The sequence below is a fragment of the Pseudophryne corroboree genome, chromosome 6, assembly GCF_028390025.1.
Source record: "Pseudophryne corroboree isolate aPseCor3 chromosome 6, aPseCor3.hap2, whole genome shotgun sequence".
Taxonomy (NCBI): domain Eukaryota; kingdom Metazoa; phylum Chordata; class Amphibia; order Anura; family Myobatrachidae; genus Pseudophryne; species Pseudophryne corroboree.
Genome location: NC_086449.1, coordinates 194,113,157 through 194,127,231, shown reverse-complemented (window position 1 = coordinate 194,127,231; position 14,075 = coordinate 194,113,157). Strand labels below are relative to the sequence as shown.

The following is a 14,075-nucleotide window of genomic DNA, read 5'->3' as shown; positions in this document are numbered from 1 at the left end:
AGTCAGGTGTCGACTCCCTAGGGGGTGACATCACTAACACAGGCAATTGCTCCGCCTCCACACCATTTTCCTCCTCATACATGTCGACACAACGTACCGACACACAGCACACACACAGGGAATGCTCTGACAGAGGACAGGACCCCACTAGCCCTTTGGGGAGACAGAGGGAGAGTTTGCCAGCACACACCAGAGCGCTATATATATATATATATAGGGATAACCTTATATAAGTGTTTTTCCCTGATATAGCTGCTGTATATATTTATCTGCCAAATTAGTGCCCCCCCTCTCTTGTTTTACCCTGTTTCTGTAGTTCAGGACTGCAGGGGAGAGTCAGGGAGCCTTCCTCCAACGGAGCTGTGAGGAAAAAATGGCGCCAGTGTGCTGAGGAGATAGGCTCCGCCCCCTTCTCGGCAGCCTTTCTCCCGCTTTTTTATGGAAAAATTGGCAGGGGTTAAATGCATCCATATAGCCCAGGAGCTATATGTGATGTATTTTTTTGCCAAAAAGGTGTTTTTATTGCGTCTCAGGGCGCCCCCCCCCAGCGCCCTGCACCCTCAGTGACCGGAGTGTGAAGTGTGCTGAGAGCAATGGCGCACAGCTGCGGTGCTGTGCGCTACCTTATTGAAGACAGGACGTCTTCTGCCGCCGATTTTCCGGACCTCTTCAGTCTTCTGGCTCTGTAAGGGGGCCGGCGGCGCGGCTCTGGGACCCATCCATGGCTGGGCCTGTGATCGTCCCTCTGGAGCTAATGTCCAGTAGCCTAAGAAGCCCAATCCACTCTGCACGCAGGTGAGTTCGCTTCTTCTCCCCTTAGTCCCTCGGTGCAGTGAGCCTGTTGCCAGCAGGTCTCACTGAAAATAAAAAACCTACTTTAAACTTTTACTCTAAGCAGCTCAGGAGAGCCCCTTAGTATGCACCCTTCTCGTTCGGGCACAAAAATCTAACTGAGGCTTGGAGGAGGGTCATAGGGGGAGGAGCCAGTGCACACCAGGTAGTCCTAAAGCTTTTACTTTTGTGCCCAGTCTCCTGCGGAGCCGCTATCCCCCATGGTCCTTTCGGAGTCCCCAGCATCCACTAGGACGTTAGAGAAAAGTTTTTACATTTTTTTATTAGATTCCGCCAGCAAAGTGAGGCGGAATGAATTTGACGAAATTACTGTCGAAAAGCACTGTTGTCGAATCGACATTCTTCAATTGAATATACTTTTGTCGAAAAGCCGCATTTTTACCATTGCAGATATGTCGAATTTGACAACTGTCGAATTTTAAAAAGTCGAATCTGAAAAGTAATTTTTTTGTCGAAAAGTACTGTATTGCATTGTCGAATATTTTTCTTGTGTCGAAAATGCCCCGTTTTTCGACATTTTCGGCAATTCGACCGCAATTGCATATACCCCATAGTCATCACAGAGTAGTACGCACTCACTGCAACTGTTCACACATGGGCTAAAATGGGCAATGGTGAAAACAAGAAGCCAACTAAAGGGCCCCATACACTAAAACGATAATGCCGGATTTCAGCCCAAATCGGGCATTCGGGACGATATGTTGGGTGAAATCGGGCATTTTCATTGTGCTTTACACCCGATCTGATGCGCGTTCCCGTGAGCATCGGATCGGATCACCCTAGATCCGACATGTCACGAGTGCTGCAATCGTGATATGTCGGATCCCGCAGGAATGGCTGGGATCGTATAAGATACATCGTATGCAAAATGACCGCATACAATGTAATTTATACTATCCTGCTGCCCGGGAGGCTGCCGGGAGGTTGAAGGGAAATCTTAACCGACATGACGGACCGTCATGTCGTATAAGTGTATGGGGCCCTTTAGCCATCTTCCCTGTGTAGTTACATAACACATAAGATTTTGCAAGAGAATGGAATCTCTGTCAAGCGGGCATTTTTGCATGGTCATGCACGCCTGTAATATTAGACGTGTCCATAGTCTTATGCTCGGACTTAGTCACTCCTTGGGTATGAAATGTCAAAAGTTATAATGTTGACACTGACCATGACAACATTTATCACAGACATTGATGAAATGGTGACATTTCATCCTGGTGGCCCAGCGGTCACTTACCTTCTCTTAACGGCTGCAGTGGAGTCTTTTGGGTCCCAGTGGTCATGTGACAATCACTTCCGGGTCAGACCACCAATCCTTTGGCATTCTTGTTCAAGTATTTGCAGCTATTCCTAACCCCTCCCTCTAGTGCTTATCCCTAACATTTCCTCACAGCTGCAGCCTTGAAATGGATATTGCAAGAATGTCAACATGATAACTGTCGACATTGTGGTGTTGACATTATGAATCACAACATTATTATTATTGTTCTATTTTTGACTACAGTCTGCCCATAACACCCATTTCTCTAACGTCCTAAGTGGATGCTGGGGACTCCGTAAGGACCATGGGGAATAGCGGCTCCGCAGGAGACTGGGCCCATCTAAAGAAAGCTTTAGGACTAACTGGTGTGCACTGGCTCCTCCCCCTATGACCCTCCTCCAAGCCTCAGTTAGATTTCTGTGCCCGACGAGAAGGGTGCACACTAGGGGCTCTCCTGAGCTTCTTAGTGAAAGTTTTAGTTTAGGTTTGTTATTTTCAGTGAGACCTGCTGGCAACAGGCTCACTGCATCGAGGGACTAAGGGGAGAAGAAGCGAACTCACCTGCGTGCAGAGTGGATTGGGCTTCTTGGCTACTGGACATTAGCTCCAGAGGGACGATCACAGGTTCAGCCTGGATGGGTCCCGGAGCCGCGCCGCCGGCCCCCTTACAGAGCCAGAAGAGCGAAGAGGTCCGGAAAAATCGGCGGCAGAAGACGTTCCTGTCTTCAATAAGGTAGCGCACAGCACTGCAGCTGTGCGCCATTGCTCTCAGCACACTTCATACTCAGGTCACTGAGGGTGCAGGGCGCTGGGGGGGGCGCCCTGAGACGCAATAAAACACGATAAAAATACCTTACATGGCAAAAAAATGCATCACATATAGCTCCTGGGCTATATGGATGCATTTAACCCCTGCCAGAATATACAGAAAAACGGGTGATAAGGCCGCCGAAAAGGGGGCGGAGCCTATCTCCTCAGCACACTGGCGCCATTTTCCCTCACAGCTCAGTTGGAGGGAAGCTCCCTGGCTCTTCCCTGCACTACAGAAAGGGTTAAAAAAAGAGAGGGGGGCACTAATTAGGCGCAGTATTAAAACATACAGCAGCTATAAGGGGAAAAACACTTATATAAGGTTATCCCTGTATATATATATAGCGCTATGGTGTGTGCTGGCATACTCTCCCTCTGTCTCCCCAAAGGGCTAGTGGGGTCCTGTCCTCTATCAGAGCATTCCCTGTGTGTGTGCTGTGTGTCGGTACGTTTGTGTCGACATGTATGAGGAGAAAAATGATGTGGAGACGGAGCAGAGTGTCTGTAACAGTGATGTCACCACCTAGGGGGTCGACACCTGAGTGGATGTACTGTTGAAAATTACGTGACAGTGTCAGCTCTGTATAAAAAAACAGTGGTTGACATGAGACAGCCGGCTACTCAGCTTGTGCCTGTCCAGACGTCTCATAGGCCGTCAGGGGCTCTAAAGCGCCCGTTAACTCAGATGGCAGATACAGACGCCGACACGGATACTGACTCCTGTGTCGACGGTGAAGAGACAACCGTGATTTCCAGTAGGGCCACACGATACATGATTGAGACAATGGAAAATGTTTTATACATTTCTGATAATACGAGTACCACCAAAAAGGGGTATTCTGTTCGGTGAGGGAAAAACTACCTGTAGTTTTCCTGAATCTGAAAAATAAAATGAGGTGTGTGATGATACGTGGGTTTCCCCCCGATAACAATTGATAATTTCTTAAAAAGTATTGGCTGTATACCCTTTCCCGCCAGAGGTTAGGGTGCATTGGGAAACACCCCCTAGGGGGGATAAGGCGCTCACACGCTTGTAAGAACAAGGGCTCTACCTTCTCATAAGATGGCCGCCCTTAAGGATCCTGCTGATAGAAAGCAGGAGGGTATCCAAAAATGTATTCACACACATACTGGTGTTATACTGCGACCAGCAATCGCCTCAGCCTGGAGGTGCAGTGCTGGGTTGGCATGGTCGGATTCCCTGACTGGAAATATTGATATCCTAGATAAGGATAGTATATTATTGCCTATAGAGCATTTAAAGGATGCATTTCTATATATGCATGATGCACAGCGGAATATTTGCAGACTGGCATCAAGTATAAGTGCGTTGTCCAATTCTACCAGTAAAATGGTCAGGTGATGCGGATTCCAAACGGCATTTGGAAGTATTGCCTTTAAAAGGGGACATTTGGGGTCGGTCTTTTAGACCTGGTGGCCACGGCAAAAACTGGGAAATCCACGTTTGTACCCCAGGTCGCCTCTCAAAATAAGACGCCGTATTATCAGGCGCAGTCCTTTGTTGGCAAGCGGACAAAAGGGTCCTCTTTTCTGCTCGTGACAGAGGGAGAGGAAAAAGGCTGAAGAGATTACCCAGTTCCCAGGAACAGAAATCCTTTCCCGCCTCTGCAAAAGCCCTCAGTATGACGCTAGGGCCTTACAAACTCAGACACGGTGGGGGCCGTTCTCAATGAATTTCAGTGCGCAGTGGGCTCACTCGCAAGTAGACCCCTGGATCCTTCAGGTAATATCTCAAGGGTACATATTGAAATTCGAGACGTCTCCCCCTCGCCGTTTCCAAAAGTCGGCTTTACCGACGTCTCCCTCTGACAGGGAGGCAGTTTTGGAAGCCATTCACCCAGCAGGTGATAATCAAGGTACCCCTCCTGCAACAGGGAACGGGGTATTATTCCACACTATTGTGCTACCGAAGCCAGACGGCCCGGTGAAACCGATTCTAAATCTAAAATCTAAAATCTTTGAACACTTACATACAGAGGTTCAAATTCAAGATTGAGTCACTCAGAGCAGTGATTGCGAACCTGGAAGAAGGGGACTACATGATGTCTTGGGACATCAAGGATGCTTACCTTCATGTCAAAGTTTACCCTTCTCACCAAGGGTACCTCAGGTTATAGTACAGAACTGTCACTATCAGTTCAGACGCTGCCGTAGGGATGGTCCACGGCACCCCGGGTCTTTACCAAGGTAATGGCCGAAATGATATCCCTTCGAAGGAAGGGAATTTTAGTTATCCCTTACTTGGACGATTCCCTGATAAGGGTAAGATCCAGGGAACAGTTGGAAGTCGGTGTAGCACTATCTCAGGTAGTGTTGCGGCAGCACGATTGGATTCTCAATATTCCAAAATCGCAGCTGGTTCCGACGACTTGTCTTCTGTTTCCTAGGGATGTTCCTGGACACAGTCCAGAAAAAAGGTGTTTCTCCCGGAAGAGAAAACCAGGGAGTTATCCGAGCTAGTCAGGAACCTCCTATAACCGAACCAAGTCTCAGTGCATCAATGCACAAGGGTTCTGGGTAAAAATGGTGGCTTCCTACGAAGCAATCCCATTCGTTAGATTCCACGCAAGAACTTTCCAGTGGAACCTACTGGACAAATGGTCCGGGTCGCATTTTCAGATGCATCAGCGGATAACCCTGTCACCAAGGACAAGGGTATCCATCATGTGGTGGTTGCAGAGTGCTCATCTTCTAGAGGGCCGCAGATTCGGCATTCAGGACTGGGTCCTGGTGACCACGGATGCCAGCCTGCGAGGCTGGGGAGCAGTCACACAGGGAAGGAATATCCAGGGCTTAGGGTCAAGCCTGGATACATCACTTCACATAAATATCCTGAAGCTAAGGGCCATTTACAATGCTCTAAGCTTAGCAAGACCTCTGCTTCAAGGTCAGCCGGTGTTGATCCAGTCGGACAACATCATGGCAGTCACCCACGTAAACAGACAGGGTGGCACAAGAAGCAGGAGGGCAATGGCAGAAGCTGCAGGGATTCTTCGCTGGGCGGAAAATCATGTGATAGCACTGTCAACAGTATTCATTCCGGGAGTGGACAACTGGGAAGCAGACTTCCTCAGCACGACCTCCACCCGGGAGAGTGGGGACTTCACCCAGAAGTCGTCCACATGATTAAAAAACTCGACAGGTATTGCGCCAGGTCAAGAGACCCTCAGGCAATAGTTGTAGACGCTCTGGTAACACCGTGGGTGTACCAGTCAGTGTATGTGTTCCCTCCTCTGCCTCTCATACCCAAGGTACTGAGATTGATAAGATGGAGAGGAGAAAGCACTATATTCGTGGCTCCAGATTAGCCAAGGAGGACTTGGTAACCGGAACTTCAAGAGATGCTCACGGAGGATCCGTGGCCTCTACCTCTAAGAAGGGACCTGCTCCAGCAAGGACCCTGTCTGTTCCAAGACTTACCGCGGCTGCGTTTGACGGCATGGCGGTTGAACGCCGGATCCTGAAGGAAAAAAAGCTTTCCGGATGAAGTCATCCATATCCTGATCAAAGCCAGGAAGGATGTAACCGCAAAAACATTATCACCGCAATTGGCGAAAATATGTTGCGTGGTGCGAGGCCAGTAAGGCCCGACGGAGGAAATTCAACTGGGTCGATTCCTACATTTCCTGCAAACAGGAGTGTCTATGGGCCTGAAATTGGGGTCCATTAAGGTTCAAATTTGCAGCCCTGTCAATTTTCTTCCAAAAAGAACTAGCTTCAGTCCCTGAAGTTCAGACGTTTGTAAAAGGGGTACTGCATATACAGCCTCCTTTTGTGCCTCCAGTGGCACTTTGGGATCTCAATGTAGTTTTGGGTTCCAAAAGTCACATTGGTTTGAACCACTTAAATCTGTGGAGTTAAAATATCTCACATGGAAAGTGGTCATGCTGTTGGCCCTGGCCTGGGCCAGGCGCGTGTCAGAATTGGCGGCTTTATCCTGAAAAAGCCCTTATCTGATTTTCCATTCGGACAGGGCGGAATTGAGGACTCGTCCTCAGTTTCTCCCCAAGGTGGTTTCAGCGTCTCACCTGAACCAACCTATTGGTGGTGCCTGCGGCTACTAGGGACTTGGAGGCCTCCAAGTTGCTAGACGTTGTCAGTGCCCTGAAAAATAAGAATTTACTTACCGATAATTCTATTTCTCGGAGTCCGTAGTGGATGCTGGGGTTCCTGAAAGGACCATGGGGAATAGCGGCTCCGCAGGAGACAGGGCACAAAAGTAAAGCTTTCCGATCAGGTGGTGTGCACTGGCTCCTCCCCCTATGACCCTCCTCCAAGCCAGTTAGGTACTGTGCCCGGACGAGCGTACACAATAAGGGAGGAATTTTGAATCCCGGGTAAGACTCATACCAGCCACACCAATCACACCGTACAACTTGTGATCTAAACCCAGTTAACAGTATGATAACAGCGGAGCCTCTGAAAAGATGGCTCACAACAATAATAACCCGATTTTTGTAACTATGTACAAGTATTGCAGATAATCCGCACTTGGGATGGGCGCCCAGCATCCACTACGGACTCCGAGAAATAGAATTATCGGTAAGTAAATTCTTATTTTCTCTATCGTCCTAGTGGATGCTGGGGTTCCTGAAAGGACCATGGGGATTATACCAAAGCTCCCAAACGGGCGGGAGAGTGCGGATGACTCTGCAGCACCGAATGAGAGAACTCCAGGTCCTCCTTAGCCAGGGTATCAAATTTGTAGAATTTAGCAAACGTGTTTGCCCCTGACCAAGTAGCTGCTCGGCAAAGTTGTAAAGCCGAGACCCCTCGGGCAGCCGCCCAAGATGAGCCCATCTTCCTTGTGGAATGGGCATTTACATATTTTGGCTGTGGCAGGCCTGCCACAGAATGTGCAAGCTGAATTGTATTACACATCCAACTAGCAATAGTCTGCTTAGAAGCAAGAGCACCCAGTTTGTTGGGTGCATACAGGATAACAGCAAGTCAGTTTTCCTGACTCCAGCCGTCCTGGAACATATTTTCAGGGCCCTGACAACATCTAGCAACTTGGAGTCCTCCGAGTCCCTAGTAGGTGCAAGGCACCACAATAAGCTGGTTCAGGTGAAACACTGACACCACCTTAGGGAGAGAACTGGGGACGAGTCCGCAGCTCTGCCCTGTCCGAATGGACAAACAGATATGGGCTTTTTTTGAGAAAAAACCACCAATTTGACACTCGCCTGGTCCAGGCCAGGGCCAAGAGCATGGTCACTTTTCATGTGAGATGCTTCAAATCCACAGATTTGACTGGTTTTAAACCAATGTGATTTGAGGAATCCCAGAACTACGTTGAGATCCCACAGTGCCACTGGAGGCACAAAAGGGGGTTGTATATGCAATACTCCCTTGACAAACTTCTGGACTTCAGGAACTGAAGCCAATTCTTTCTGGAAGAAAATCGACAGGGACGAAATTTGAACCTTAATGGACCCCAATTTGAGGCCCATAGACACTCCTGTTTGCAGGAAATGCAGGAAATGCAGGAAACGACCGAGTTGAAATTTCTTTGTGGGACCTTCCTGGCCTCACACCACGCAACATATTTTCGCCACATGTGGTGATAATGTTGTGCGGTCACCTCCTTTCTGGCTTTGACCAGGGTAGGAATGACCTCTTCCGGAATGCCTTTTTCCCTTAGGATCCGGCTTTCCACCGCCATGCCGACAAACGCAGCTGCGGTAAGTCTTGGAACAGACATGGTACTTGCTGAAGCAAGTCCCTTCTTAGCGGCAGAGGCCATAAGACCTCTGTAAGCATCTCTTGAAGTTCCGGGTACCAAGTCCTTCTTGGCCAATCCGGAGCCATGAGTATAGTTCTTACTCCTCTACGTCTTATAATTCTCAGCACCTTAGGTATGAGAAGCAGAGGAGGGAACACATACACCGACTGGTACACCCACGGTGTTACCAGAACGTCCACAGCTATTGCCTGAGGGTCTCTTGACCTGGCGCAATACCTGTCCCGTTTTTTGTTCAGACGGGACGCCATCATGTCCACCTTTGGTATTTCCCAACGGTTTACAATCATGTGGAAAAAACTTCCCGATGAAGTTTCCACTCTCCCGGGTGGAGGTCGTGCCTGCTGAGGAAGTCTGCTTCCCAGTTTCCATTCCCGGGATGAAACACTGCTGACAGTGCTATCACATGATTTTCCGCCCAGCGAAAAGTCCTTGCAGTTTTTGCCATTGCCCTCTTGCTTCTTGTGTCGCCCTGTCTGTTTACGTGGGCGACTGCCGTGATGTTTTTCCCACTGGATCAATACCGGCTGACCTTGAAGCAGAGGTCTTGCTAAGCTTAGAGCATTATAAATTTACCCTTAGCTCCAGTATATTTATGTGGAGAAAAGTCTCCAGACTTGATCACACTCCCTGGAAATTTTTTTCCTTGTGTGACTGCTCCCCAGCCTCTCGGGCTGGGCTCCGTGGTCACCAGCATCCAATCCTGAATGCCGAATCTGCGGCCCTCTAGAAGATGAGCACTCTATAACCACCACAGGAGAGACACCCTTGTCCTTGGATATAGGGTTATCCGCTGATGCATCTGAAGATGCGATCCGGACCATTTGTCCAGCAGATCCCACTGAAAAGTTCTTGCGTGAAATCTGCCGAATGGAATTGCTTCGTAGGAAGCCACCATTTTTACCAGGACCCTTGTGCAATGATGCACTGTTTTTAGGAGGTTCCTGACTAGTTCGGATAACTCCCTGGCTTTCTCTTCCGGGAGAAACACCTTTTTCTGGACTGTGTCCAGAATCATCCCTAGGCACAGCAGACGTGTCGTCGGGATCAGCTGCGATTTTGGAATATTTAGAATCCACCCGTGCTGTTGTAGCAGTATCCGAGATAGTGCTACTCCGACCTCCAACTGTTCCCTGGACTATGCCCTTATCAGGAGATCGTCCAAGTAAGGGATAATTAAGACGCCTTTTCTTCGAAGAAGAATCATCATTTCGGCCATTACCTTGGTAAAGACCCGGGGTGCCGTGGACAATCCAAACGGCAGCGTCTGAAACGGATAGTGACAGTTCTGCACCACGAACCTGAGGTACCCTTAGTGAGAAGGGCAAATTTGGGACATAGAGGTAAGCATCCCTGATGTCCCGGGACACTATATAGTCCCCTTCTTCCTGGTTCGTTATCACTGCTCTGAGTGACTCCATCTTGATTTGAACCTTTGTAAGTGTTCAAAAAATTTTTTAGAATAAGTCTCACCTAGCCTTCTGGCTTCAGTACCACAATATAGTGTGGAATAAGACCCCTTTTCTTGTAGTAGGAGGGGTAATTTAATTATCACCTGCTGAGAATACAGCTTGTGAATTTTTTCCCATACTGCCTCCTTGTCGGAGGGAGACCTTGGTAAAGCAGACTTCAGGAGCCTGCGAAGGGGAAACGTCTCGACATTCCAATCTGTACCCCTGGGATACTACTTGTAGGATCCAGGGGTCCTGTACGGTCTCAGCGCCATGCTGAGAACTTGTCAGAAGCGGTGGAACGCTTCTGTTCCTGGGAATGGGCTGCCTGCTGCAGTCTTCTTCCCTTTCCTCTATCCCTGGGCAGATATGATCTTATAGGGACGAAAGGACTGAGGCTGAAAAGACGGTGTCTTTTTCTGCAGAGATGTGACTTAGGGTAAAAACGGCGGATTTTCCAGCAGTTGCCGTGGCCACCAGGTCCGATGGACCGACCCCAAATAACTCCTCTTCCTTTATACGGCAATACACCTTTGTGCCGTTTGGAATCTGCATCACCTGACCACTGTTGTGTCCATAACATCTTCTGGCAGATATGGACATCGCATTTACTCTTGATGCCAGAGTGCAAATATCCCTCTGTGCATCTCGCATATATAGAAATGCATCCTTTAAATGCTCTATAGTCAATAAAATACTGTCCCTGTCAAGGGTATCAATATTTTTAGTCAGGGAATCCGACCAAGCCACCCCAGCTCTGCACATCCAGGCTGAGGCGATCGCTGGTCGCAGTATAACACCAGTATGTGTGTATATACTTTTTATGATATTTTCCAGCCTCCTGTCAGCTGGTCCTTGAGGACGGCCCTATCTATAGACGGTACCGCCACTTGTTTTGATAAGCGTGTGAGCGCCTTATCCACCCTAAGGGGTGTTTCCCAACGCGCCCTAACTTCTGGCGGGAAAGGGTATACCGCCCATAATTTTTTATCGGGGGGAACCCACGCATCATCACACACTTTATTTAATTTATCTGATTCAGGAAAAACTACGGTAGTTTTTTCACATCCCACATAATACCCTCTTTTGTGGTACTTGTAGTATCAGAAATATGAAACACCTCCTTCATTGCCTTTAACGTGTGGCCCTAATAAGGAATACGTTTGTTTATTCACCGTCGACACTGGATTCAGTGTCCCTGTCTGTGTCTGTGTCGACCGACTAAAGTAAACGGGCGTTTTAAAACCCCTGACGGTGTTTTTGAGACGTCTGGACCGGAACTAATTGTTTGTCGGCCATCTCATGTCGTCAACCGACCTTGCAGCGTGTTGACATTATCACGTAATTCCCTAAATAAGCCATCCATTCCGGTGTCGACTCCCTAGAGAGTGACATCACCATTACAGGCAATTGCTCCGCCTCCTCACCAACATCGTCCTCATACATGTCGACACACACGTACCGACACACAGCACACACACAGGGAATGCTCTGATAGAGGACAGGACCCACTAGCCCTTTGGAGAGACAGAGGGAGAGTTTACCAGCACACACCAAAAACGCTATAATTATATAGGGACAACCTTATATAAGTGTTTTCCCTTATAGCATCTTTTTTATATATATTTCTAACGCCAATTTAGTGCCCCCCCTCTCTGTTTTAACCCTGTTTCTGTAGTGCAGTGCAGGGGAGAGCCTGGGAGCCTTCCCTCCAGTCTTTCTGTGAGGGAAAATGGCGCTGTGTGCTGAGGAGATAGGCCCCGCCCCTTTTTCGGCGGCCTCGTCTCCCGTTCTTAACTGATTCTGGCAGGGGTTAAATATCTCCATATAGCCTCCGGAGGCTATATGTGAGGTATTTTTAGCCAAAATAGGTATTCATTTGCCTCCCAGGGCGCCCCCCTCCCAGCGCCCTGCACCCTCAGTGACTGCCGTGTGAAGTGTGCTGAGAGGAAAATGGCGCACAGCTGCAGTGCTGTGCGCTACCTTTAGAAGACTGAGGAGTCTTCTGCCGCCGATTCTGGACCTCTTCTTACTTCAGCATCTGCAAGGGGGCCGGCGGCAAGGCTCCGGTGACCATCCAGGCTGTACCTGTGATCGTCCCTCTGGAGCTGATGTCCAGTAGCCAAGAAGCCAATCCATCCTGCACGCAGGTGAGTTCACTTCTTCTCCCCTAAGTCCCTCGTTGCAGTGATCCTGTTGCCAGCAGGACTCACTGTAAAATAAAAAACCTAAGCTAAACTTTTCTAAGCAGCTCTTTAGGAGAGCCACCTAGATTGCACCCTTCTCGGCCGGGCACAAAAATCTAACTGGCTTGGAGGAGGGTCATAGGGGGAGGAGCCAGTGCACACCACCTGATCGGAAAGCTTTACTTTTGTGCCCTGTCTCCTGCGGAGCCGCTATTCCCCATGGTCCTTTCAGGAACCCCAGCATCCACTAGGACGATAGAGAAATATATGTTTCCAGGACGGCTGGAGTCAGGAAATCTGACTCGCTGTTTATCCTGTGTGCACCCAACAAGCTGGGTGCTCCTGCTTCTAAGCAGACTATTGCTCGTTGGATTTGTAGTACAATTCAGCTTGCACATTCTGTGGCAGGCCTGCCACAACCAAAAATCTGTAAATGCCCACTCCACAAGGAAGGTGGGCTCATCTTGGGCGGCTGCCCGAGGGGTCTCGGCTTTACAACTTTGCCGAGCAGCTACTTGGTCAGGAGCAAATACGTTTGTAAAATTCTACAAAATTAATATCCTGGCTGAGGAGGACCTGGAGTTCTCTCATTTGGTGCTGCAGAGTCATCCGCACTCTCCCGCCCGTTTGGGAGCTTTGGTATAATCCCCATGGTCCTTACGGAGTCCCCAGCATCCACTTAGGACGTTAGAGAAAATAAGAATTTACTTACCGATAATTCTATTTCTCATAGTCCGTAGTGGATGCTGGGCGCCCATCCCAAGTGCGGATTGTCTGCAATACTTGTACATAGTTATTGTTACAAAAATCGGGTTATTATTGTTGTGAGCCATCTTTCAGAGGCTCCTCTGTTATCATACTGTTAACTGGGTTCAGATCACAGGTTATACGGTGTGATTGGTGTGGCTGGTATGAGTCTTACCCGGGATTCAAAATCCTTCCTTATTGTGTACGCTCGTCCGGGCACAGTATCCTAACTGAGGCTTGGAGGAGGGTCATAGGGGGAGGAGCCAGTGCACACCAGTTAGTCCTAAAGCTTTCTTTAGATGTGCCCAGTCTCCTGCGGAGCCGCTATTCCCCATGGTCCTTACGGAGTCCCCAGCATCCACTACGGACTATGAGAAATAGAATTATCGGTAAGTAAATTCTTATTTTTACAGCCTATTCCTGAGCTTAATAGGTCTCATCTGCAGTGCAAGCAGGTGAGATAAAGTCAACCGAGGCATTTGCCAGAGAAGAGCAAGCCTCACACTGAGCAAAAGATTTTTTCCTACTGCATGAAAACAGGTTTATTTAATGCAGCTGTGAAGGGATTACTGCCATGACACCTCACAGTCTGCAAAGCGAAAGCATAGGAAGCTCTTCAGTTTGCTGAAAGCTCTCACCTTTCATTTCCTGAAGTTTGGAGAAAAGTCGGCCATAATTCTCCAGGTCTCCTTCTCCTGAAGTTAGGCTGGCTAGCTCCCGGATATCCAGGTCTAGCATCGGGTCTGAAGATGACAACAGGGAGTGTGAGTCTGTGTTACTGTGTTTATTTTAGGCCATCTATTATTACAACTATTACACGGAAGAAAATTAGAGGAACATGACCTAAGAAACAAAGCTTAGCATCAATATGTGAGAACATGTCTTTGTGTGCCAGACTCAGAGGTATATTAAAATGTTGAAGTAACATTTTTATTCATGCAAAGCAAATACACCCACAGTAAGGACCATTAATCCCTGAAAAATTGGCGTTTCAGGGATTAAAT

General features: G+C 48.5%; 1 protein-coding gene across 3 annotated transcripts in view; it reads right to left on the bottom strand.

The window, feature by feature from the left end:
* The window catches only part of AAGAB (alpha and gamma adaptin binding protein), a 70,249-nt gene that overhangs the window by 17,437 nt on the left and 38,737 nt on the right, over positions 1 to 14,075 (bottom strand). For 2 of the 3 annotated variants that reach the window (XM_063925558.1, XM_063925560.1), the window contains exon 8: positions 13,710 to 13,814. The exons of the other annotated variant lie outside the window; for it this stretch is intronic. In XM_063925558.1, the coding sequence (XP_063781628.1) occupies positions 13,710 to 13,814 (105 nt within the window). The remainder of the gene's footprint in view (positions 1 to 13,709; positions 13,815 to 14,075) is intronic. 3 annotated transcript variants of the gene reach the window in all.